The 27,765-nt window shown below is 44.5% G+C and overlaps 1 protein-coding gene and 1 pseudogene across 3 annotated transcripts in view; both read left to right on the plus strand.

The window, feature by feature from the left end:
- IRF5 (interferon regulatory factor 5) overlaps positions 1 to 27,765 on the plus strand; it is a 215,697-nt gene that overhangs the window by 116,825 nt on the left and 71,107 nt on the right. For all 3 annotated transcript variants that reach the window (XM_069629551.1, XM_069629549.1, XM_069629550.1), the window contains one exon: positions 12,675 to 12,724. In XM_069629551.1, coding sequence (XP_069485652.1) covers positions 12,675 to 12,724 — 50 coding nt within the window. The remainder of the gene's footprint in view (positions 1 to 12,674; positions 12,725 to 27,765) is intronic.
- Positions 15,695 to 15,857, plus strand: LOC138514792 (U2 spliceosomal RNA; annotated as a pseudogene).

Here is a 27,765-nt window from a genome sequence, read left to right on the forward strand (position 1 = left end):
ATTAGGAGAGAGGATTGTAATGGCAGAGAGCATAGGAGTAAGAAAAATAATATTGGAGGGACAGGGGGACGAGAAAGAAAAAGGAGAGTGGGAGGAAGAGATGGGGAAGAGTAGAAGACCGGGAGAGGAAGGATAGAACACCAGGGTGAGGCATACAAGATTGTGCAAGTGAAGAATCAAGTCGGATCCGGGTGATGGAAAAGCACCTCTTCCTGTAAAGTTCATATTGTGGAGCCTAGTAGGATTCACCTAGATATGACAGCGCATGGGAGATATAGCCCTTAGGAGGATGAGGTCTGAAAGTGCACTCACTTTTATTTAAATTGAATAATTTAAGTGTTTTTCTCCTCAGTAAGGTACGCTGTGGTAAATAGATTTAGGTGCAACTTGTTTAGTCTGTGCTACCACAATTCTGTTGAATGCATCAATTTAGGAAGAAAAAGTAAATTATATAGAGAAATTATTGTCATGCACTTGAATGACTCCAGATTTATCTGATGATCTTGATAGGATTTTTAGTTCAATGTCCTGTTCAAGTTGGTTCTTCTATACAGAGACAACTCCTATTTTACATTACGCGTTTTGGGCTTTCTTACACCCCTCTTCAGATGTAGATAACCGATATGCTCAATGATTCATCTAAAGGTAATAGAAAATATTTTCCTGTTATTTCTTATGATTATTTCTCAGTCAAACATTTTAGTTTCGCTAATTTCTCAGTACCCATTAAGAACCAACCTTTTGATGTGTGTCTAACCAGTGACACAATATCTTGGGAGATTCCGTCTCATAAGTTCGTTTTTTTTGTGCTCTTTTACTGCTACAACTCGTGTCCATTGTGTGAACGAAGGACACTCTTTTAGTGGGGAGAAGTCTGTGGCTATAATGCTTCTCGGTATTGTATGTTATTGTGACATAAAGTGGGACCAGTCGCTGAAATAGCACTGGGTCCCACTATTATGTTACTTGTTTCTCGTTAGCGAACAAAGGTACTTTCTGTTCTATTCGTTTTTTTTTTGTTTTAAAAAGAACTCACCACAATGGCGTACCGTTCAGCATTCATGATACGTGATAGATGTAAGCTGCTTATCGGTTCGGAACACAGTTTCCGTTGTCATCCGTGCCAAGATGGCGGCATTATTGGGACTTGCATAGAGTACAGAGCAGCAATAGAAAATGGACTAGCTTCCTGGTTGCCTAGCGACCTGTAAAACAGTCACCGGAGAAAGCAGCAAACACGAAGGGAGACAGGATCGACAACAGAGGACAGCACGGGACCCACGGGTAAGAGCGCGTACAAGAAGTGAATATGAAATTTGGGATCCTTTACAACGTCCGACTAAAACCGAGATATATATGTCTCTGTAGGAAGGTTACATTATAAACCCGGCACAACCTCGCAGTGTTATCGACACAGATGACCACAGAAACTGTGAGTTCCAAACCGATAAGCAGCTTACATCTATCACGTATCGTGACTGCAGAATGGTAGGCCTATGTGGTGAGTTCTTTTAAAAAAAAAAAAAGAACAGAAAGTACCTTTTGTTCGCTAACGAGAAACAAGTGACATAATAGTGGGACCCAGCACTATTTCAGCGACTGGTCCCACTTTGTCACAATAAGATACAATACCAAGAAGCATTATAGCCACAGACTTCTCCCCGCTAGTGTACTTCGTTCACAGAATGGACACGAGTTGTAGCAGTAAAAGAGCAAAAAAAACGAACTTATGAGACAGAATCTCCTAAGACATTGTGTCACTGGTTAGACACACATCAAAAGGTTGGTTCTTAATGGCTGCTGAGAAATTAGCGAAACCAAAATGTTTGACTGAGAAATAATCATAAGAAGTAACAGGAAAATATTTTCTATTACCTTTTAGATGAATCATTGAGCATATCTGTTATTTACATCTGAAGAAGGATGTAAGAAAGCCCGAAACGCGTAATGTAAGATAGGAGTTGTCTCTGTATAGAAGAACCAACTTGAACAGGACATGGAACTAAAAATGTTATCAAGATATCAGATAAATCTGGACTCATTCAAGTGCATGACAATAATTTCTCTATATATTTACTTTTTCTTCCAAAATTGATGAACATTCAACAGAATTTTTCATATATTGTGTTAAAAGGAAAGCTATATACAATGTGATGATTGTTAATTACAAGGGTAATGTTTTATTGATTGTTTGAAAACCAAAAAGAACAGTTTCTTCTAAAATTAAATTTTGTTTAAAGCATAAAAAAAATCTTTCCTTGAAATGTATAAAAAAACAAGTAAATTCCTATTTGTATTTGAAACTTTTCTGATTAAATTGGACAAAAGTGTACTCTTGTCATCGCCTCTTGTGTACCACGGGAAGTCAGCCTTCTACAGATATAGCCCTTAGGTCATTACGACCAGTCAGTCAGTTACTAGACAGAAGGGGTTACGTATCACTAGGGGCCATTCTACGGTTTAGGGACACCTGGGCTAGGGTGGAAACCACCTAGTGGAGCCTGGATAGGGACGACTCTTATGGTGCTTCATTTATTTCAATAAAAACCCCATTGAACTGTCTTCGAGAGTTGCTGTGTTCTTGATGCACCCTGGGACATTTATCAGTGTAGAAGGCTAAGTATTACTGTACTTTGATCTGGCCCGACTCACTCTGCAGGGCACTCTTGATGTTCTGATCTCCTCAGAACTCCCCCTCTCTAACCACTCCTCTCCTGGAGTGACCGTTTTCTCCTCTCCGTGCATCTCCAAGCCAACTGCCGCCCACCTTCTCAGTTATTCGACCCATGAAGCGTGCATCAGTTGAGGCCTTCGCTGCATTTTCTCTTCCCACCTCCTGCAGCTCTGTCTGACACAGCCCTTTCCATGCTCCACTTTGCTATCTTTGATGCTCTCGATTTAATTGCCCCTGTTATGAGGATCTGCATGAAGCCTAAAACCAAGTGCAACCCCTGCTACGACTCTGACCTCATCACCCTCATAAGCAAGTGTAGGGTGGCTGAGAGTAAATGGTTGGCACCTGGTACACCCTCTGACAAACTGGCCTGTCGCCTGCTCCAAAGGCAATACCAACTGTCCTCACTAAGAAGAGAGCTCTCATTCAAACCCGCGTTTCTGCGGCATCTAACAACTCGGCTGAACTCTTTAAAATCTGCAAGGAGCTGGCAAATCCTGCCGCAGTCTCTACCTCTCCTGTCCCTTCACAGGCCCTCTGTGAGGCCCTGCCTTCTCACTTCATCTGTAAAACTCAGGACATCCTGTTCACCCTCTTCGCTTCTCCTCCCCCCCCCGCCCAAATCTCCCTCAGAGCCCCCTGCGGTCACCACCCCTCCCTGCTCTGCCTTTACTTTCCTTTCTTCTCCTCCTATGAGGTTTCTAGACAAGTCTGATCTATGAAAACCTCATCTAAACAGGTTCTTCCCTGTTCCTCCAAAACCATCAAGGACCACACCGACACCCTCGTCCCAGCCTTGGGTGACTTCTGCAACCACTCATTCGCCTCAGGCACCTTCCCCTCCCCTGTAGCACTCTCTTGTGCACCATCTTCTCAAGAAGCCCTCAGTCGACCCTCCCTTCCGGCTAATTATCACCCGATTTCTAGCCCTCCTTTCGGGGGCAAACACCTGGAGAAGCTGCTCATCTCCCAGCTGAATCATCACACTGAATCTGTTGGCTGTCTCCATGACCATCAGTCTGGTTTCAGAGCAGCTAGAAGCACGGAAACTGCTCTCCTGAACATCTGTGAAGATCTGCTCTTTATCCCTGATTCTAATCTCCCCTCTGTCCTCATCCTACTTCATCTCTCCTCTGCCTTTGATACGGTTAACCATCCCATCCTGCTTAACCGGCTCTGTGATAATCTGGGTATCACTGATCAGGTTCTGGCCTGGTTAAGTTCTTTCCTCTGACTGCCCCTCCCAGGTCCAACTTGTCTCCTTCCTCTCCTGTGTGTGTGTCTCTCTGTCTCCACCTGTGGTGTTCCCCAGGGGTCTAACCTTTCTCTCTGGTTGTTCAACCAATACGTGGCACCTCTCGCCCACTGCATTGCTGCTTTCTGCCCCAACCTAAGATGCTATGCAGATGACACCCAGCTCACTTTCAGCCTCTCCACTATCGCTTCTTCTCCCGCTCTCATCCCAGATTGTCTCTGCAATCCAAGAGTGGTGCGCCGCCAATGATCTCTGCCTGAATGGCAGCAAGACAGAGATACTCCTCTTTGGCACACCTGCACCCCTCTCTCCCCTCCCTTTCTGGCTGGCCTTCCTTGGCCCTCCTGCTGCCAGCTGCGAGGCTAAGAACCTCAGGGTTATCTTCGACTTCATACTCTCCTTCTCTCTTCACATCTCTGATGTCTCTAAGAAGTCACTACCAACTGCACCTGCTCGGAGGTATTCTCCCTCTCCTCTCATTCCCCCAGAAGCTCACTGTTTCTAGAGCTCTGGTTCTCTCTAGGCTTGGCTACTGTTACAGCCTCTTTTTAAATCTGCCTGCCTCTACCCTCTGTCCTCTGCAACTCATCCCCAACAGGACGGTGAGACTTGTCCTTGGCCTCAAACCCAGGGATCGTATCTCTCCAGAACTGAAATCCCTCCATTGACTCCCAGTGGCTGCAAGGATCAAATTCAAGACCCTTTGCATTGTCCACAAGGCCTTCTCTGGGGCCTGGTACCAAAATATCTCCAGCTTTCTCTTCTGAAGTATCTTCCTACTCAAGCCCTTTGCTCCTCCACCTCCAACTCCTTGAGGGTCAGACGCTTTTCCAAGCAATGAGTGGAGGGTAGACCTCTCTTTGACTGGTGCCTCCCTCTGGAACAGCCTCCCTGCCCCTTTCAAACTTGAGCAGAATAATCTCTGGTTCCGGAAGCAGCTCAAGACTTTCCTCTTTGCTTATGCCTTCTCTTTTCCTCTTCCCTGCTGATTGTGGATTTCCCTGATAAAACCACCCTAGATTGGAAGATGAACAATTTGAATCCCCATAAGATTCAGAGACTTATTGTGTCAGCGGTGTTGGATATTAGTTTAAAATCATAAAGAAGTGGCGCCAACATCAGACATACTCATTGTTATAATCTACAAATAAGACTGGCCAAAACGAATATGAGGAGAGATGTACGTAGAATCAAGCGGTCCAATCTGGATGACCCCACTAAGAAAATGAGCATCAAGCTAATTAAACAAAAATGTTAAAACCTCTGTAAAGCAATAAAAGAACCAGCTTTTGCAATAAGATGCTGAAGTCATGATGGGGATTCTAATCAAGGCCCAAGTCAGTGCTTTCTGGACATTGGTGAATGGACAAGACCCCAACTATGTGATTTCACAACTGAACCATATCTCAGAGCGGGAATGGACAGAGTTATTTGCCAAAAGGTTTGGGGCTCTGACAAATCCACAGGGGGAGGGGCATGAAGAAAATCTGTGATCAATGGGAATCCCCCTTCGAGATCAATACTGTTAAAACCCTAATAACTAAACGTAAAGGGTCACGCGTGTCATGTCCTAATAGTCTTACAAATAAAACCTTTGTCGGACCTAAATCTCTGGGCAAACCTTTTGTACTATGAATTTAAGGATATTTGTAAGACGGGTATTACTCCATCATCCTGGAGTACAGCACATGTGATTCCTATCTACAAGTGCGGGAGTACGTCGGACCCAAAAAAATCTCTTTAATAGATGCTGACTGCAAAATCTTTTCGGCATTACTATTAACGCACTTGGAGGAATGGGAAAAGCAGTCTTACCCTCTTAGTAAATTTCAGACGGGGTTTCGTAAGGGCCACGCAACAAACATCAATGGGCTTACCCTTAAATGTATACAAGAAGTTTCATGGAGGAAGGAAAAGGGCTGTAAATTTATGGCCTCAGTTGACCTCTCGGCCGCATTTGACTGCGTTGATCGCAGCAAATTATGGCATTAACTGGCTGCATGGGGCCTGCCACTGGGTCTTTTGAAACTTATGGAGGGTGTCTACAAGAACGGTGGGATCCAGGTGCGTCTAAGCCAGAAAGCTGATATGTTATATAGAGTGCGATCCCATCATGGGGTTAGACAGGGTTGTGTTCTAGCGCCCTGGATCTTCCATCAATATATGTTGTGTAATATATGTTCATCAGGCACTCTGCCACAGCTGTGGCAGAGTGCCTGATGAATGAAGAATAGGCCAATGTAAAATCATATGGCTGGCATATACGGATGACTTTCTGCTCTTTGATTGTACAAGGTTGGGTTTGCAGCGTCTTTTAGATACCTTTGCTAAATATGCTAAAGAAAATGGACTAAATATAAATCCAAGCGAAACAAAAATTCTCTCATTCACAAAAGCGGCACGGAAGAACTTGCACCCATTATGGCATATTGAAGGAACCTCAATGACTACTTCAACTAGTCTCACATATCTGGGCTTACATTTTGGGTCGCACAGGGGAATCGAAACCCATATTGGGAACCTTTTACATGAAGCAAAGCTTTTGGAATCCCAGATCGTGAAAGTTGACCGAAAATTTGGTAGGTTCTCGTTAAAACCTGCATTAATGTTTTTTGAGGGAAAGATTGTCCCTAAGCTAACATATGGTTTGGAATTGTACCCAGGCACGATAGCGAAAAAGCTAAATAAAATAGAGGGAAGTATTTGGAGACAGATCCCTGGTATCACTAATGCTGTACCTTTAGCAGAAATAAGGTATGAATTGGGGTATATCTCACTCTGGGCTCGAGTACAGTGGAGGCTGCTAACACTATATGTGAAGATCATGGCTCCTACCTCGTATGTGTTGGTAGGTAATAAAATAAGTTGTACCGGATCCCTACTGGAATTTAAAAATGCCTGTGAGACTATTCTTAAAAATGTAGACTCCAATCTGGAAACCTTGGTTGGTAACCCGATGCTAACTAAAAAAATGGTTGTTGGATCAAGATTGGAAACTTTCCATTCATATAGTTCATTGAGCCTTTTGGCCATGAACAAAAGAAATGAGGATCCCTCTCAAAAATCTTACTTCTATTTCCGAATCGGTATTGGGTTACTCCTGAGTGTGAGATGGAATATTCTACCAACAACGGATATCTTAATAAGAAGAAAACAAATATCCTTAAAGGAAAGTGACTGTAGGTTTTGTCATGTAGAATGTGAATCTGTGAAACACCTTCTACTGGAATGTGAAGCATTGAAAGATATAAGGAATTCTTTCTTAAGAACATTGAAGGACTACTATGCATGTTACTCCATGGACACAGTGTGGAAACGCTGCCTTAATATACAAAATGTACGGGAAGGGTTGGCCCTTTCAGGATTCCTCAAGGGTGTTAAGATGCTACAGACTGCAAAAGGAGAATTCTCGCTATAAGGCCTATAGGTGGCTGATTGAGCTACACTCTGTTTCTGCTAATATGATTTTGATTTTTCTATTCTTAGCATGATTAATAATTTAGGCGTAATGAATTGGTTGAAATGGTGTATGTGGATTGAATGATTGGTAATGGTATACATGAAATATGTTTACTGTTTGTTCTCTTATATTTCTTTTCTCTCCTCTCTAACGATGTATATAACCAAAGAAAATTATTGTAAATGTTTCTTTTTTTAAATGTTCCTTTGTAAATGTGACTAAAATTTTAATTTGTAAAGGTTTGATTAAACCAATTGCAATAAAAAAAAAGTTGGGTAACATTTTAATAGTTATGCTAAATCTTCCTGAACTGTGTCAATCCCAGAACTTTTTCCTTTACTGGTGGATTATTTTTCCTTATACCTCAGTGAATGGGAACCTTTTGCCACACCCAGTCTTTTAATCTTTTTATGGGTGTCATTCTTTAGACCCTCCATAGTGTCATTTTAATTCTATCCTCTTTGACAACTTTTGGCACATACTGCCTATTGTTGCTGGGTTGCCCTTTGGGCTCCCCTTTTGACTTTCTTTGGCTAACCTTGAGAGAACTACAGTGGTAGAACGGATCTTTGGATCCCTTTTTACCTTTTATTTGGTGAAACCAGCACACCCCACCTTATGTGGAGTGCTCGGGAGATACAATGTATCCTCTTTCACACAAAAACGGTAACAATTATGTTACAGGAACAAGCTTGCCTTTAATAATTAGTGGCAGTGATATCTTTTATGAATTTGATGCACCTTAACGCAAGCTGTGTGTACAACCCCGGTAAAGGCACCCATTGGTGCTGATTTTACCAAAGTGGCCTTGTTTTTTTCACCGTTTTGGTGTTCCTTGTCCTTTCTTGTTCCTTCCCCTGGCATTCAGAGTGGGAAATTCCTTTGTGTGATTTTTATCTTTGGCGGGAGTCCCGTGGACCCCTGCCTGGGCTCCAGTCTGTCTGTGAAGGCACAAAAGCGAGGGAAGAGTCGAAAACTCCACAGCCCTTTGTCTTCCTCCTTGCCTGAATAGGGACAAATCCCAGTGGGTGGCTGGCTGTCCTGAATGGACAATCAAACCGCCCGTGTTGTAAAATGCAGGGAGAGAATGCAGAAGTTGTGCTGTAGTTCCTATTAAATACTCCGAACCTGGAAGCTGAAGATCATTTGACCAATGGAACCAAAACCGAAGAGGATGATGAAAGAAAAGCGGCGGAGACGATTTCCAGTGACCAGAGAGCCTGCTGTGTAACCTGAGCCTGCTGTATGAAACCTGTCTTTCCAATCGACCTGGGTACTCCAGAAATGACGACCGAGAGACTGGTGAGACCCACTAGACTCAGGAAGACCTGAATTTCGAGCCAGGCCATGCCGTGCTGCGACCTTGTGGGGCTGCAAAACCCCAATACACTGGGACCTCGAGCCATTGTGCAGTGCACTGTCTTCCGATTGTCTAATCTCGTGGAAACTTCGTGACCATCCTGCTGGATCCCCAGAGACACGAATTTAGTCTGGAAAGTCCCCTCAACAGAGTGCTGGACCTTTGTAACAACGTGAATCTGGCCAGCGATATTATGTCGTCTTCTGTGCTCCTGAAAAAGGCGCCAAATCCACAGAGCCACATCCAGCCACAAGGAAACCCTTGCCTAGAGCCTTCTCCATTGATCCCTGCTGCAAAATCCCTTCCCAGGTCCCGTTTTCAGTCACCACGACAAGGAATCCACCGACCAGGTTTTTGGCTGCAGATCCAGAAGTCTTCCTGCTGCAAAATCTTCTGTGCGGAGGTACTTTGCTGGCTTGGGTATTTACTTACATTAAGTCTCTTGTGATTCTTGTCTAGTTTTGGGGCATTTACTATGATTGGGAGTCCCCTCGTCCAGTGCACCCAGGCCCACTGCTGGAATCCTCCTAGGGTGTCTTCTGTGAAGACCCTGAATTAACAAAAATACTCACCATTTTGAACAATCTTCCTTGGGAACCCTGACTTTTGCTACTTAAACTATCGGACGCTAGACCCTAATGACCCCCCATTCTGCCACTGACACTCGTCCTCCAAGAATAAGGGAAAGATTTTTAAAGGAATGGGGCCTTTTGCCTAGAAAAGTGAATACGTGTTTAACAGTTACTTTTAAAGTAGTTGGTTAGTAACTGTAACTCTGAGGGAAAGTTATTGATTACCTTAGAAATCTACTGCCATTCTGAAAAGTAGATACAGAGTTGTTTTAGTTACCTTGGAAATGTTGTGCCATTCTGAAAAGTATATGTAACCTCTTTCTTTCCTTAGAAACTGTTACACATTCTAACAGAAAGTAGATGTAAGGGTATATTACTTGCCTGTGATTTGGTTGTGCCTCTTCCCAAAAGTAATGCTGTTGGTTCCACTTCACTATTCCTGTTAGGATAATTGTACGAGTGGCCCCCAACTTGGTCTTGCTTCACCTGACTTGCTGTTAGCCTGTCCAGAATAGGTCTGCATTAGGTTTTACCTACCTAGAATAACATTGAGTCATTTATAAAGAGTAACACTGGGTTTTGCTTTCCCTGTTCTGTTTTAGACCGACACAAAAACAGTCTTAGGTTTATACCTTCCCCAGTTTGCTGATAGCTCCTTCAAAAAGTATATGGGTTTTACTTACCTTGAGTTAGCTGTGTGCAATCCTCCAATAAATTGGTTTCACTGATCTGAAAAACACCTGTAATTGAATATCACATCCTTAGGTTTTACTCACCTAGTATGACTGTGTGTTATCACAAAAGTAGTTACAGGTTTTTTACTGTACCTACAATAAGTGTTCCACTAATAACAACATATATTTTCCAGTTGACTGATTATGTGATTTGTTGCTGAGCATCACAGTACAACTGTTAGGGTCTACTATCCTGGTATAACTGAATGTAATCAGAAAGTAACCATTGGTTTTACTCCTCAAGAATAGGTGTGTCTTATACTGAGTGTGTTTAAAAATGGTTTGACTTCCCTAGAACTACTGTTAGGTGTTCCAAATTAGGTTGTGTGCTTTGGTCTGTGTGCCTTCAAGCATTGTGTTGTGTTTTTTTTAATAATGTGTTTGACTTTGACCAGTACTTACATCAACACTTAACTTGGCCTAATTGTATTTAAAATAAACCTTTATTTTTGTTATAATACTTCTGGTTGTCAGTGTTTCTATGGATTCATTTGTGTGTTATAGATTCTTTCTACCTGTCTACAGCCCTCTCTCCCTCCTAAAATAAGCCTGTCTGCTCTGTCTACGCTAGCATGAACTCAGGTGGTACAGCCTTATAGTAAGAGTGGAGTCTTGGGCTGTCTCAGTTGAATGTTTTTGATGAAGTTTGGTAGAACTTCAGAAAATCTGCTCTAACAACAACATGTAGAGCGGGCAGAAAGGGCCGGTTGATCCCTCTTCCACACACGTGGGAGAACCACCATCTTCAGAAGATGGGCATTACTCTGCATAGACCTGTTGGAGACGCATCTCGACTCCAAGTGTTGTCCGCAGCTCACAGATGACCATGGACAGCACAGTCAGTAGGAGAGACTGTTCGGTTTGATGGGGCAGAGACATTTGCCTGTGCTTCCTCTCTCCTCTGTGCCTCTGAAGTGTTCCAGAAAATCAAGAGTGACTAAAGAATGTTTTAGTGGTGATAGTGCTAAAATGACCCAACGAAGTCTGGTACTCAAACCTTCTACACCTGTCTGGCACAGCCTTTCATACCGCCACCAAAGTCCCACTTTCTGTATTGTTAAAAAGGGTCTTGCCCTCCAGCTTCACTCTGTTTGGCAGCCTGGTGCCTGAGGAATTAGTTTATAGATATCGGAGGATCGCCGAAGGCAAACTAAAGACCCTGTAAGCAGCTACAGAACTCTGCTAGTCTGCAATATACGGTTAAACAGATGTGATGCCAATATTGGTCTCTAGGACACAAGTGAAAGCCACTGCCATGCTCACTGTGTGTTCATTTTGTTTCTCATTTTATGGGCACAGGTATTCAGGTTCATTATTGCAAGTCCTATCTGGCAGACATAAGAACCTAAAGCCAAGACAGAGCGGGAACGTTCTTCCCCGCAGAATGCAGTGGTCAAATGGCATTTTGACTGACTGTTGAAGCTATTGATTCATGTTAAGACCCCCATCCCTAGCCCTATCATATGATCCAAATGTAATTCAGGCGGTCCTCAGGCACATTCTTCATTTAATATTTCCTTCTTATTTTTTACGCACTCCCCCTCGTAGGGGGAAAGTACGCTGCATCATTTGAGTGTCTGCAGAGCTTTATGACTATACATTGATCCAACCAAACATTCCAATCCCGCCGACTATGTGGTTGTGATGCTTGGCTTTCCTTTTCCATAGAAGCGGGCCTCCAAAGCATTGCTGACCCACTAGATGATCTCCTAAACCGTTGAAGATTGACATTTCCCTAAATCCCTTGCCAATGGATATTCATTCACACAATGAAAAAACAAAGGTGATGGCAATTCAACCATAGATGTGATCTGCAGGATCACTTCTAGGGACTAAAAATGCCTTTTCAACACATCAACCCCCCACCCCCCAGTTGAAGGTTTTATAATCTTTTTGGTCAGGTGATGCATAAAAACACGTTTGGGTAAATAGGCCACAATAGCTGCCATCCTCCCTTAGAAGGCTTCAGATTGCTGTGAGGGAGGAAGAGGTCTAGGAAAAAAGGGAACCGGACCCAGCAGTTAGTGCAGTTCCTTGCATTGGTAGTTGTTGCCTTCCCTGCGGACGCTCCACTCGCCATCCCTGTTCTCTAATTTCTGAAAAGAGTGGGATTAAGGTATGGAAGCAGGTATGCAAGCACGTGCATGCAGTAAGTGAGGAGATGGAGCCTGCTCGTGGGCAGAGCGATGGCTGAGGGGATGGGAGCCTGCACGTGGGCAGAGCGATGGCTGAGGGGATGGGAGCGTGCACATGGGCAGAGCGATGGCTGAGGGGATGGGAGCCTGCACGTGGGCAGAGCGATGGCTGAGGGAAATGGAGTCCGCACATAGTCCGAGCATGTACGCTTCTATTTTTAACTAAGCTTTGCAGGAAAAGCTCAGTTCTCAGTACCCAGACTTTGAATTCCCAGGAATCTGTAGGAAGGGGAACATTGGGATATTGGTACAAACCTTACTGTGATGAGTAACTTGCACTTGTTTCCTTAGCAGCATATTCTGCTAACAACACAAACAGAAATCGTGACTCTGTCCTAAAAGACCGTTAAAACAACGACTATAGAATGTGACCATGATTTTGGGAAATATGTAACTGGGTGTCGCCTTGGCCTCTTTGTTACAGACTCGTTTGCTGGTGATGAGTACATCTGCGGTCAAGAAGAAGAGGATGAGGTAAGATGCCACAAGGCCAGCAGCTGCTGCCTCTAGTCTAGCGAAATCACTGTATATTGAAAGAGGAAGTGTAGTAAGGTAGCGGATTCACTAGCTACTGCTTTGTGGGGGGACATGGGCAAAGAAATGTGTTTAAAAGGTGGTTGAAGCAGAGGGAATGGGGCGTGTCTGCTCATCATTGTTGCACATGCATTTTGCAAAGGGGAAAAATGTGAAAATTATGTCTGGTTCTGAATTGAGGGTGTTTTTGATTGGGAGCCTTAAAATATGCATGTGGCAAATTGTGCGGCTTGGCTGCCTTTTGCACACACATAGATATTTGATTTAATGGACAGGGGTGTAGCGTCCAACCAAAACAAGTCTTTGTGCGCAAGCGTGGCAATTCCCAGGCTGGAACAAGGTAAGGCTACTTCTTTTTTTGAAACCTTGCTCCCCTTAATTGCTTCTCTTTCCCAAATGTTTGACACCACTTTCAGATATCCATGTACAACATTTTTGTTCACTTTACCTTCAATGGCTAATTTTCTGTTTCAGGGACGTGCATCTGGTTATTTTAACTTTTATTGAGAATCAGATCCACTTTCCAAGATACAATCTTTTTGAACCACGCGCAAGAGCAATTTGTGTTTTTCGATACCACGAATGGAATTGTTTGTGAATCCGGCCTTTTTGTTTTCAGGCTCGTCATCACAAGGCCACAACTCAAAAGGTTTTGAAAGGGCCTTTGCAGATACAAAAGTGGGCGCAGGTCTACAGTGCAGTAGAGCTTTTACATAAAGACTTGGTGGGACATCCATAGGGAAACAAGTGAGCTGGCCGCCTTAGTCTGGTGACGCCGGTTGTCACAAATCCAGCCCTCGAGGGCCAGAATCATAAACAGGTTTTCAGGAAATCTCCCATTAATATTAATGAGGAAAAATGTCCATAAATGTAGAAACATTGTATGCAAATTTATCTCATGAATATCAGTGAGGGGTAGCATGAAAACCCCACATGGACCCAGCCGTGGACAACCCTGAAAGTCTATAGGTGGTTAGGTTGTAGTGACACAACATTGGCAAAACGAGGGATATGACACCAGTACATTTGTGGACTGTTGGAGGTAAAAGGGACCTGCATCTTCAAATAACCAGTAGTTGACTAATTTGTCAAATTCTGGCAAACTTTATAACCCATGCATGGCCTTTTCGGACATCAGAGTTTGTGATTAGTGCAGCCAAATAAAAATAATGGTTTAAGCAAATTGCTAATATTTTAAAAATGTACATGACATTTTTTTTATTTCAGTTCCTTATTTACCCTTACCTTAACTTGCGCAGCCATGAAAAGCCACCACAGGATTTCAGTACCTTGGAAATGCCATCCTAGCAAGTAGCCCCCTCATAGATCTTTACCCCCAGTGATCTGTTGTATTCACATAGGAATATAGTTGAGGTGCACTAATCAGCATTTTGTTAATATGGAAGGGCAAATATAAGTTAGGTGAAGCTGACGCTTGACAAGATGTGACCAAGTAAACATCCAGAGTTATGACATCAAAGAGTTCATCTTTAACCACTGGACCTAGAATCCTTGTGGCTTCCAGGGGTCGATGTGGGATCGAAGGAGATTTTTCTCTTTAGTTGTGTTTTTGGTTTTAACACTTTCACAAAAATATAATTACATTTTGCTGAATCTTTGAACCTATAAATGTTGACATCACTACTTAGTGACAAGATGGGCATTGCTCCACAATGACAATACTTATGAAAATCATTTCAACAGAGGATGCCCTGGTTACCTTATAGAACTACATCCCCCATCCCCACCTGGCTCTTGGGGTGTCCTCTTACTTTGCCACTTTCCAAACATTGTTTCCCTTGCCAGCCTATCCGATCACTGCTGGCTTCCCCCAACCCCACTTAACCTCTTCCTCCAACAGCCCCTTTTAGTCCATTCCACTCACTTATCTGCCCCCTTTTTTCCTCCTAATTGCCCGATACCTGCACCTGTCTGTCCCCCTAGTGTGTGTTCTATTTATCCCCTAGGCCAGATGGATAGCTAAGGGGCAACTCGTTTGTTTTGGAAGCAAGACCACACTGAGCAACACAGGTTCGAATCCCAGTCCTGCGCTTCAGGTCTTAATGCATCATAAAAGATTCATTTATTGATTTTACAACTTCTTGTGTGTCCGATCGTTCCCCCTGATCTTTCTCCTTGGATATCCAATCAATCCCATGGGTCCCAGTGCTCCCTACTCACTTGGCTGGAATTGTTCAATGGCTCTGCTCCTATTCACCTCGCTTACCAGTCCCTGCCTCTGTGTACTGCATTTTATGTAATGCAAACCTATATGTGAAACAGAGCACTGTACCCCAAGAAGATACATCTGGCCACAACAATATGGATACAATTCGAACAATCTACTTTTAAGGGTATTCTAGGAAGTACATGTAGAGAGGAAATATAGAGGTTTCCAGGCAGGGGGTATCACTGCTTTAAAATGATCTAGAAACTAGGCGACATAATGGATGTCCACACTTCACCACTTCCATTGGTATCACTTAAGCAGGCCTAAAAAGAATAGTGTCCCTTATGGATGGCAGGGACTGCAAACAGTTGGTACTTGCATGGAGGGAACTAGATTCGTATATTTCAAAGGGCCTTTAAAGGGGGTATGTGTTTAATTATGCTGGCAACAATAATCTTTTTAAACCAGTGTCTTTAACAGGAATTCTTAAAATGTAAATCTCTTCAATGTACACCTTATGCGGCTAACCAGCATATTCTCCTAACATTGTTAGGTTCTAGTTTCCCTGTAACCTTATCCGCACAGTGGGATGCAATTGAAAAGGAGTTTGTTCAAACTGCTGTCTGTGAAACACAATCTAACATTTCATATGCTCAATCCCTAGTGGTAGTGCATCCAGAAGATTTCTGTGCTCTGGTTCACATGTTGTGACCAAGTTTCAGGGGTTATTTTCAACTCCAATTCCTACTGTGCCATGTATGGTAGCTGCTGTTCTCCAGTGTTAAGATGCATTTCTAATATATTGAGTTGATTTTTGGAGCAGGGAGATGGAGTGGGGGCTTGCTCTCTCCACTCCACGCATCAACCTGGTGTTGCGGTACCTCCAGGACTGGTGCACTAAAAAAAAAAAAAAAAAAAATCTGACTAGGTTTCAGGTGGCCACCGTACTTTTAGCCAAACCCAATCAAGGTAAGGGTGGAGAGTGGTCAAGACTTAGTCTCAGGAGGGAGTGAGTGAGTGAGTGAGTGAGTGTGGTCAGGGGTCCACAATGAGTCCACACAGTGAAGCACACAATACTGCTTAGACAGGTATGTACAAACCTACTCAATTTATAATGGGCCCAAAACACACTAGAAAAAGGAATCAAGCAGGCAATATCACACAACACTCAGTTAGCAAAAATATACATGACATCGGGCCCAGGAATGTGGGTTGTCAGTCCATGCACCCGAAGTCCCTCTGGGAACAGGCAGCAGAATGTTTTACTTTGGTTCACAAGACAAGTGTGATGTTGCGTGGGCTCGTTGGCGGTCACGCAACCCAGAGCGTCGGTCTGAGAAAATGTCCCCTCGGTATATGGAAAAGCAGCACTGTAAGAGGTCCTGCTCTCCAGCGTGGATCCCCGCAGTGGGATTCTTCCTCCCTTTCCAAAAAAGAGCCACCGATCCAGAGGTTCTCCGAAGGGGAACATTTTCCTACTTACTCCATCCTCCACCCAGGAGGAATGGAAACATTTTGCGAATGGGTTCTTTACATCTTCGACAAGGCAGTGCCTGGTTTTTTTTCGGCATCAGCAGCTCCAGTGACTGCACTGTTGGCTTCGGCCCTGGCGCAACCCACTGCATCTTTGGCGATCATCGGGGTACCCCCTGTGGTCAGCTCATGCAAGCCTAAACACCTTCCCTGAGCAGGGTATTCTTACGTTCCCTCCAACCCCCTACTCTGGTAAGCCTCTGGCATCCTTTCAGAGGCTGATGGCCAGGGTGGCTGATACAGAACCTATATCATATCCTGGGGCTCACCACTCCGTCCATGCCGAAAATTCAGCGAGAATTAAGAGACATCCTGGACGAGGGTCCCAAGATGGAAACTCAACCCTTTAATATGGCAGTAGAGTCCCCCTTACGATAAGCATAGGAGAAACTGTGGTCGACAGGGAGCTGCAGATCCAGCTTTCCTATCAACTCCTATTTCCCCGGAAAGCTTGGTGGTGCAGGCCGCGATTGCAAATGTTAAGTCTTCTACCTGTCCTGCTCTACCACCCGACACCTGATTCCCTCCAGAGCACAGAAGATACCACATCTGGCCGTGATCAGTGATTTTATTTGTTTATTTATCCCTTCAATAGCGTTGTTTGCTCACAGCACACCGGGCCTCAGTCAGCCTTCTCTCCCCACTCCCACTCTCAAGAGCCCCACGTGACCAGAACACCAAAGAGGCTCAGATATCCTCTTTCACTGTTCCATGCACCCCATCTCCATTACCTCCAGAGCGCAGAGGATTCCTCACCTGTCCGGGAGTAGAATGGTGATTTCTTTATCCCTTCCCTGCCCTTCGATCGCATGGTGCGCTCCAAGCACACTTGGCCTCAGTCAGCCCAGGCCCTCCTCTCCCCACCCTCACCGCCCGCCCTCTGAGCTGGATTGGCTCTCAGGAACCCCATGTGACCGGAACATCAATACTTTATTGAGAGCTAAGGCAAAGGGCACCTCCATCGCCTGTTTGCCTGTTTGTCTTGGGCGCCCCTGCCATGCAACAACACTTGTCTGTTGCAGCAATCAGGCAGGGAATGACGATTTGTTATAGTGTCTAGTACTGTTGTATGCTGGTATTCTGAATCGAACTATATCTTTAATCTAGCTACTGTTTTGTGCCACTGCCTTGCATCTTTTTCCACAGGGATAGTGCAATGGGCCTGTTTGGCTCTGGCTGTATTTCGAATCTAGCTATTGTTTTGTGCCATTACTGTGTATCTTTTTTCACAAGGATGGTGTTGTAGGCTTGCACTTTGAAACTTGCTGCTGTTTTGTGCCACTACCCTGCATCTTTCCCACTGGCATATCCCCTGGTATGAATAGCACTCCATCTCAATGGAACATAGCCATATGCCGCCGGCGGCAAGGCCACTCACACGCATACATCTGAATCAATTCACTACTAGACTTTAAAATGCACATCACCTCTGCCATTATAATGCAGTTGAGTCCCACGACAAACATTTGGTCCATCTGGGCACATAATCGGTCTCCTTGGCTCGCCTACTCTCCTCAGTCTGTCATGGCACCCTTACACTAGCAGGATCGCCATGACTCGCTAGCAGGGATTTAGCCACACCTCCTTACCACAGTGCTGGCTAAAATGCAAACAGGCATTCTAAGAATCCTCCTGTCAGTTCTCATACTTCAAACTTTGGTCTCCAAGAGTGTTAGGGACAATTCTCAGACATGTGCTAATTCCCTCCACCTTAGAGACCCCCAGCATCTGGATTTTGAGGACTTGATTTTATTTTACCTGGAGAGAGTGAGACCCTTTTTCCCACTCTCTCATGTATTTTAATGTGATTTCTGAACTTTGTGTTTATTTTGGTTATGGAGCCTGACAAACTCCATAGGCATATTCTTTTACATTCTGTCACATAGTGGCACAGGGAAGTATTTCAGGTTTCCCAAGGTTTAAATTCCTTCTCTGGATAAACTGTTTCCCAGAGCAGTAAAGTGAAATTGACTTGACTTACATTTGTAACTTTCTAGACCCAGCACACACTATCTTACAATAGGGTGCTGGAGGGGTTACCTAGTATCCAAATGCACTCTGTAGTGATTGGCCGGCTGACTGTCCGGCAAGGACAGCCACCCCGCTGGGTGACTGACAGCTAGGCTGGAATGAATGGGAGAGAACTGAATAAAAGGCAAGGCTTTTGGCTTGGAAGGCAGAGTCGACCACTGGACGAAGGAACCAAACAAGAACTTGAAGAGGACGCCTGCTGCAACTCCTGGACTGTTGGTTTGCCCAGTGGAGCCAAATTCGTATCGACAGAGAAGCCCCTGCAAGGACGGCTTCTCTCCTTGAGTTGGTGGGACCAACTGGATATTCTCTGGGAGCTGGTTGCCTTTCCACAGAGTTGCTGCTGGAAACCGAAAACGCCAGGGAGAGGAACACCAGATTGTGTGCATTGCTTTTAAGCTGGCCAAGAGCTCCAGGAAGATCCTCCTGACTCCCAGGAAGCAGGACTGTCCGAGCCTGAGCCCCCTCAACAGAGTGCGGGACCCCAGAGGCAAGGAAAGTCCATTTCGACAGCCAGGAACTGTGGTGTTCTATTTGCGGTAGACAGGAGGAGCTGAATCAACGAACAGCCACTTGTTTGAAGATTGCCAGTTGCGAGCGGTGACCGTCCCATTGCAGTGCAGGAGTCCCCAGAAGTCCTCCCTCTTGTCCCCACGACTGAGGCCCTGGAACCGTGAGATCTGCAGAGCTGCTTAGGAGCAGAAGTCATCTGCTGCACTTTTTCTTCAGTACAAAGGTACTGTAAAAGTCTGAGAGAACTTACCTCTTGCTGTAGAGTTGCTTGCATCTTCTGCTACTCACAAGGCTAACGGCTTGTGGCCTACACTGATTCTTCTTTTTCTTCAAAGACTTCTGGTTAAGCCCTGAGGAGAGAAGGGCTGAGAGATCCCCGCTGTTTGGCTGTTACCCGGAGTAGAGAAGAGGAGGTGCGTGTGCCTTTAACCAACTCAGCTGACTCATCAGCTGACTATAAGTGGCCGCCTCCACCGCCCTTGCGGCGTTAAGCCCTGAGGAGAGAAGGGCTGAGATATCCCCGCTGTTGGGCTGTTTGGCGAGTTGTGGAGCCAGGACACATCAATCATGTCGGACTCCATTCCAACTCCCCTGAGAACAAGGGCGCAAACACGACACGAGGAGAAGGCGCTGCTTGAAACCACTCCGCGTACACCGGTAAGAAAAGAAAGCCGATTTTTTTTTTCTTTTTTTTTTTTTTCCATGTTCATCAAACTCTGCCTCTGTTGCTGATGAGCTGCTTTATGTTCGCCAAGAATCACCTGACGCCGGAGATTTCATTTGCACGTCCTCACTCAGACGTGGTGTCGGCTGATTTAAAACTCTGTGAAGTGGCGCGACCCCTATCACATGTGAACCCGTTGATTGAGAACGTGATCTGTGTCGAGGTCCCCTCTGTAGCTCCACAGGCGGGCCGGTTATCTGTGGGCACCAGCGTATGTGAAGGCGACATGTGCATTGCTGTTCAGGACGCGTGTATAACTCTTGAAAAACCGGTCGGCTTACCCGCTGCTGGGTTGTCCGATTCTCCGCTTCTGGATGAGGCGGGGGTGCAGGGCCCCGGAGCCGGCGATGTTGGCAGGCGAGCCGTCATTGCTCCTGCGGAGGTTCATCGGGGGGCGGGGCCTGTGGGAGGGCGCGCCCCCGACGGTTTGGGAGGTATGCGCGTTGCTGTATGCGCGAACCGGGCAGATAGCTGGAGTGACGGAGCATCTCTGTTGTCTGCAGTGACTCCTGGTGTGCTGCAGCAAGGTAGTAGCCCCGTCCAGCCTACTCCACTAAGTGCCAGTTCCCCCGTTCATCTGTCCCGCATGGCTCTGTGTCGCTCTTTCTCAACTGATGAGATTGCTCACTCGACACAGTCTGTGATGAGCTGGGGTCAGGACCGTGTCCAATGCCAATATGATCACCGCTCCGACAGACCTGTGTGTATGACACAAGTTGACCCAAGTGCTCCGTTCACTGAAAACAGGAAAAATTCCTTAAGTGTCGTGACAAAGGTTCTGGAAAATTCTTTAGTAATGAATAAAGAATGCCCTGCAAACACTAAGAAAGGTCCTACCTCTCCTACGTTGAAACCTGATAAACACACCACAAAAAGGCAAATATCACAACTAAGTGGCGCAAATGAAGACATAGGGTCTAAGGTGTGCTACAAACGCTTCAAAATCAACAATCAAACTCCAAGGAACTGTGATCCACACGAGGGACTCGAACACGTGTTGACCTCTCAGAAAAGGTTGAACACGCAACAACACCACCCTAATAGGTCCCTCTCGTCTTTTACCCATACCTCACAGCGCTCTGCCACCAATGAATGTTTGTCGGAAGACTCGCAAGACTCCTCGCTGATGGAACGTCCATTTCCGAAAATATGCCATACTAGAGAAAAGTCAGAAATGACCAATCGACTTCAGCCACCAGTGTTCAGTGCTGAAAACAGAGCCACTATGCATCAGACTGAGCTTCAAACTCTAATAATTTCATCTATGACGATGTCTATGGCCCCCTATATGAAACTATATGAAGCCACTAAGGACCTGACCACTGTCGTGGCTCTAATGCATTCGAAACTAATCCGGATTGAACAAGTCTGTGATCAGTCTTACAATGACCAACAAGAAGGTTTGAAAAGACTAGACGGATCATGTACGTTGTTAAAAGAGCAAAGGAAAAACGATGCAATTGACAATAAAACTCTTGGCTGAAGTAGCGAGAGAGGCGCTAGCTTTGTTCAAATACGATGGTTTAACTTCAAACCGGCTAAAGCAGCAAATCACTCAACCAACTGTGAGCATGACACCGACTCGATGTAATAAGTCCTTAAAGGAACGCTGTTTAGAGGATGTAAACCAAAACACTCAAGAGCCTTCAGACGTGATTGTAATCCAGGAAGATGCGCACCCTGGCCCGTCGGTCTCGACGGATCCTACACTGGGAAAGCTGGCAACTTCGCCAACCATAAGTGAGGTGATTCCCCCAAGTCGGATACACATAACGGAGAATCTGCCCACGCAAGACGCAGAACCCTTGCCCATAATAACAACATCTGAAGATATTACTTCTGACATTTCATTCAACACTGCTTTTGAACAGGCAAGGGGAAACTTGAACCAAGCTCTACGTGACTCCCAGGTGGCATCTTCCTCTCAGGGAGATCTGGGTGCTGAAGCTTCTACATCTATTCCCTCTGCAGTGACTTCAATACCCACTTATTCGGTCTTCAACACGGCGTCTCAACCTAAGGTGTCGACCTCAAAGCCCTTGGCTATTCCACCTGCAAAACAGGTGAAGAAACCGAAGAATCAAAAAGGTCTTAGAAACAAGGCACTGCATGGTGCACGGAAATTTCTACGTAACATAAACGTGGTCCAGAACGTGGCATGCAACATCAACAAGTGTCTAAAGGCAGCCTCCTCAATCAGTGGGAAATCGCAAAACACGAGTTATCAAGTGAGCTGTTGAACCTATCAACATACGACGAAGTAACACACGATATCCAGGATGTGGAGGCCACCTCTTCCCATGAGAACCAAGAGGGCGACGTCGTCCACACCTCGATAGACGTAGAGAACGCCAAACAAATTAACATCGATGCTCCAGCACATGGCCCTGGAAATGAACTTCCTGTTATCCAAACTGTTCCAAGTATCATCAATTCAAGCTCTTGTTCCGTGACTGGCACGCAAACGACTCCTAATGTATGGTCCTCTGCAAGAAGAACCTGTCAACTAATTAATGAAAAGGAAGTCCAGCAGGGGCAACTGAATTCGCTGAACAGTCCAGTGTTTATGACCCTACATGAAAAAAGGATGCGGGTCTCTATGGAACAGGGGTCGTCGGCCCCTGGAAATATTCAGATTAATCCGTATGTCCCCGCTAATCTGGCGGTATCAAGGCTACATAATGATACCGTAAAAATCTCAGATACGGATATGATTCTCCATGGTGAGTGTCAAGTTCGCAATTCAAAGGCTTCCCTGAATGACGTTCGATTGTTTCAGCCCAGTACGTCAGGAGGAGCCAGATTGAAGTGCCCTACCTACAAACTGGTCATTGACGGGCTAGATTCCTCCGATGATCTAATACTGAACCGAGGCAACATAATCAGGCTTTTACACCTTGTACCTGCCCTATGGGCCATAAGCTCAAACGATCTGATGATCGTGGAGTTTTTCAACGAAAAAAGGAACGATAAGGTGGGGCTTCACGTTTCGTCACCTATTGTTGCTTCAACAATACTGGACGCCAATATCGCCCTGTTTTCTCTTGGCTTTGAAGTCTATAAATACTCTGAATCGGCCCATAAAACATCCAATGGAACTGAGGTCCCATACACCCACAAAGCCGCAAGTAAGAAAGTGTGGGTGAGTATGCCGGAACCCATGGATCAGAGTGTCATCAACGTTTAAGCACCCCCTTGTTCATCAACTCAGAAGGCACCCTTGGATGGAACCAAACAGAACAAACTAGGTAATTCTTGCCACGACCAGATACTGGAGGTCTCTGAGAGGGAGCCACAAAAAGAGAGTATAGGAATCACTATACTCTGTAACGCCAAACAAGGTGGATCGAGTGTTTCTAGTAACCAATCCTTCAGCCCTAGTGGCGGTAAGCAAGAGTGGCAATGGTTGTCTGCAGCCTTGTGCAGCAAAAATCCCCAATAATGCCGGAATGAGGCCCCTGAAGCTCGGTGTAGATTGGCTTCGTGGAACACCTGCGGCTTTTCACACCTGTTCAATTCAAACTGGCTTGCAGCAATCGACATCGATATGCCGCCAGCCCCCACGTGGCATCGTGATGGGCAAAGGTCAACAATTGATTACATATTTGTATCAGAAGCCCTACACCCTCGGATAACCTCGCTGAAAATTATTGAAAAGACGGAAAGCGATTACAACATGCTAATAACTGAATTTACAACTACGACAAAACAGAAACCTGGGCTATGGCCCCATCAACTCCAGGTGGTTTCCAATAGAGTAAGACTGAGCCTCGAAACACAGGATGTGGAACATCTGGTAAATCTCTACTGCAAGACCTGCCCAAACGTCGACTGATAATCTTCTGATACACTATAAGCCCAAGCAAGCGGGCTTTGAAAATATGGCCTTTGTACGCCAACACTTCTTTGACCGGGAATTGCTGACACAAAAGCGTCTTATGCGTCAAGACATCCGAAGGCTGAAGTGTTCAAAGGACACAACTTACTTACGCGACGTAAAAGCGGTTAAGCAGAGATACAAAAACTGGCTAAAAGCTCACAAGCATGTAATGGCCCAAAACAATGCAGAACAGATGTTGATGGTATTAAAAAATAAGAACTCTAGAGACTCTTGGAGACTTATGAACAATCAGCACGCCCCCCAAAAAGCCATTCAAGTTTGCATGGTGTCTGAATCTGATTGGGTAATTCACTTCGAAGCTTTATACAAAGCACCTGTTTCAACCGACGGCCCTGTTAAACTAACACCTAAATCGTGGGCCTTGTCTTTTTCAAAAGATGAAATAGTGACCATCATTAAAAAAGCGAAAAATTCACGGGCACCTGGTCCAGATGGCCTGACAAATTTCACTATAAAACAACATCCAGAGCAATGGGCAGAGTTCTGTGTAACGTTGTTTAATCGAGTAAATTTAAGTGGCCAGACGCCAAAATCCTGGAAGACCGCGATAGTTGTACCTATCTTCAAAAAAGGCGACAGAGCAAACCCAAAGAACTATCGTCCAATTGCTCAATTAGACGTCCTGGGTAAGATCTACGCCACGATGCTCCAACAAAAACTCGTAGCCTGGTCACAAACTTCGAACCACGTGGATAAGCGCCAATCAGGTTTCGTGAAGCAGGTGGGATGCTCGCTGAATTTACTCCTGTTAAACATTATTAATATGGAAGCGATAAAGTCTAACACAAAGGTCTATCTAGCTTTTATAGACTTTTCATATGCTTTTGACACCATCAAAAGAGCGATCCTGTGGGAGAAGCTGAAGCGTTGGGGATGCCCGTCAGATTTAATAGTGGCAATCCGAGAACTGCACACAAACACCTCTATCCGTGTAAGGCTGGATCAATTAGGGCAACTATCCAAAGCAATAAACACCTTCAAAGGAGTCAAACAGGGGTGTCCGTTAGCTGCAGTACTATTCGGCCTTTTTATGTCTGACATAGACAAAGCAATTGGAGCAACAAAATCATTCCCGCCGAAAGTGGCCAAATCGCACTTAAATTGGCTACTATATGCTGATGATTTGATCATCCTGGACCAGACGCCTATTGGGCTGCAAAGAAAGCTAAATGCAGTTCGACAATACGTTATTTCTAATCAACTACTGATCAACACGAAAAAATGTGAAATACTGGTCCTGCAAAACCGCGCGGAAATGCACCCCAAACTGGACGCTAGGACACGAACCTTTGCAAATATCTGCCAGTGTTAAATACCTGGGAATGATCATAAGTTCATCAATAACGGATGGACCGTGGCAGGCTGACATAAAAAGAAAATGCAAACAACTAGCAAACCAGGCACTAATTATCCACAAAAGATATGGTAAATTCTCGTTAAAACCTGTGCTGGCCTTCTATCATCAGAAGGTTATCCCCGTACTGACATACGGGGGCTGAAAATGCTTTCGGCTGTTCTTATGAAATTTGGGACTCTTTAGAGAACTGCTTTTGGTCCAAAGTATTAACACTCCTGAAAGGCGTGAAGACTGCCTGTATAAGATATGAACTGTCGATAATATCGATTCATGCCAGGATCTGCTGGAGTCTACTAAACCTGTATCGTAAAACATGTTCTAGAGCACAAATTCCTCAATTTGACATCTTCTATGATGGTTCAGTTGGTAACTCCAATGTCATCACAATGTGGTCAAACAGGTGCGAAGAATTACTACAGAATTTCGACATCAAGAGCGAGTTGCTCCACGAAAATCCGGATGCGCCAAAGCTTAAAATCTGGCGCATCGACTGGGAGTTTACATGCACAAAGAGAGCGATGTCCAAATCGATGTGTGATGTGCCAATGGAAGCACGTGCCTTTAATACCCAGCAGCGTTACATTACTCTGTTTCCAGATCCACAAGCAAGAAAACTGTTTTTACTGTTCAGGCTAAATCTATACAAATCTACTGAACGTCTTCGCTTATGGAAGAACAATGAGCACTTAAAACCCGAATGTCAACTTTGTCTGTTGACAAAGAGTCACTCAAACATTTAGTGCTATTTTGCCCTAAGCTGAAATCTGAAAGATCAATCCACCTGGGCCCATGGAGTGTAATCCATCCATCCTTTTGTGCTGATGACTGGTGGAACCAGATGTACCAAGGAACTGACTTGAAACTGATACTTCCATTAACACTTTTTTGGAGCAAATTCAAAAATGTCTGATGATGGCACCAGTAGGAGAAACAAATTAGTAAAACCTGTCACGGTATAACCTGTACAATAACTTTGTGAATGGAACTCGCACAAAAGTCTACTACTGATGATTGTTTGTTTGTATGTCTAAGTGTTGCTTTGTTGTTTGTACATATGTCGTCACTTTTAAAGGTTTGAAAAAAACAATAAAATAAAAAAAGACTTCTGAAACATTGTGCAAATACTTTTCTTACTTGCCTGCAAAGAAGTGCTTCAGCTCATATAGACTTTTGCCCATTGAATTTGGCTTAGCCTGTTCCACTGAATATCTCTTATTGGGGGGATCTGAAAGTAATTGCCTGCTTAATATTTGTGGTCTCTTGTATTTTCTAATAACCTTTCCCTTTGACTTACTTCTAAATAATTCTAGATACAACAGTTTTATATTAATGTACCCAGCACCCTAGCTATTGAAGTCACCTGAGGGTGTAGGTTGTGTCTGTGGGCCATCCCAAAAGGGTACTCACTGATTTAGAGATATTAAGAGTGTGGATTTTGTGAGTATATTTGAGTGTTACTGTTATATTGCTCCCTTCTGAAGAAGGCTTAATCTAACTGACAAATTAATAATTGTTTATTCAAGAATCCTTGTGGGTAAGAGTTTATTTGAATACTTGTCACTGTGAATCTCTGTGCAACTCCCCTATAGCTCACATTGACCCCTCTTGAGATAAGCCTGGCTGCTCAATCACGCTACCAACTTGTGTAATACAGACATATACCAAAGGTGGGGTTCCTATTGCCAGGAGGTAAGGGTTGTTGCAGTGCACCCAAAGGGTACTGCATACAATCTTGCCTAACACTGGTGGCAGATGGTGAGGCTCTATTGTAGAGTTGTTACACTACAAATTGACTTTGCTTTTGTTCAACTAAAGACCTTCCAAGGCACGAGAAAAGCAATTGTAAAATGCCAGATATGGTTAACTTCAGGCAGGAAGCCCAGGACATTTTAACAGTAGAACAACTGAAAGAAATGTATAAAGTCAGGAATCTCCCTGCTAAAGGAAAGAAAAATGAACTGATTGCAAGATTGTTGAATAATCAAAGTCTGGGTAGTAGGCCTGTCACACCTACTAACCCAGGAAATGTGGAAAATTAGAATGAGGATGATAATTCAGAGTCGAACTCTAATATTTTTGAAGAGTCAGAGGAGTCTCAGGAAGAGAGCCCCTCTTTCCCTCAACAGGCCATTTTGCCTCAACGTGTATCCACAGGGACCCCACAATGTCCATCACTGAGTCTAGAATGTGTGTCTCTTTAGAAAATGAGACTTGAGTTAGAGTTCAAAAGATTACAAATCCAAGCTGAAACCAAACATCAGGACATCAAACTAAGGGAAATGGAAATGCAACATGCCCTTGAAATGAAGAAATTGTCTCTTGAAAATGTTTCTATCCCAGAGTCTTCTAGGTCTTTCAGTCCAAAGCGACTTTGCATGCCTAAAGAAGCAGTGAGTATGTATGATGTGAAACTTGATATTTTTGATTGGTTGGGTGCTTTTGAATAGAACTATGGGATTCAGGGTTTCACAGGAAATCAGTCATTGGCTTTTGTCTAGGCTCCCCCCAGGTTGCAACTGATGCTGTAATGGAGGTGGGGGAACATTTCAAAGATTGGAGTATGAAAATGTGAAGCTAGATTTGGGAAACTTTCTTCCCAGGACCTTAAGAGGTTTAGGACCTTCAAAAAGATGGTTGGTAACCCTTGGGCTACCTGGGTGTGTGAATGTAGATGGTTGGGTTAAGGGTTACAGAGTGAACTCCTTTGAAGGAATATGAGATCTATTTTTGTTGGAATCTATTTTTGATGCCG

This window comes from Ambystoma mexicanum, chromosome 12 (genome assembly GCF_040938575.1).
Source record: "Ambystoma mexicanum isolate Mex_15411 chromosome 12, UKY_AmexF1_1, whole genome shotgun sequence".
In the NCBI taxonomy this organism is placed as follows: domain Eukaryota; kingdom Metazoa; phylum Chordata; class Amphibia; order Caudata; family Ambystomatidae; genus Ambystoma; species Ambystoma mexicanum.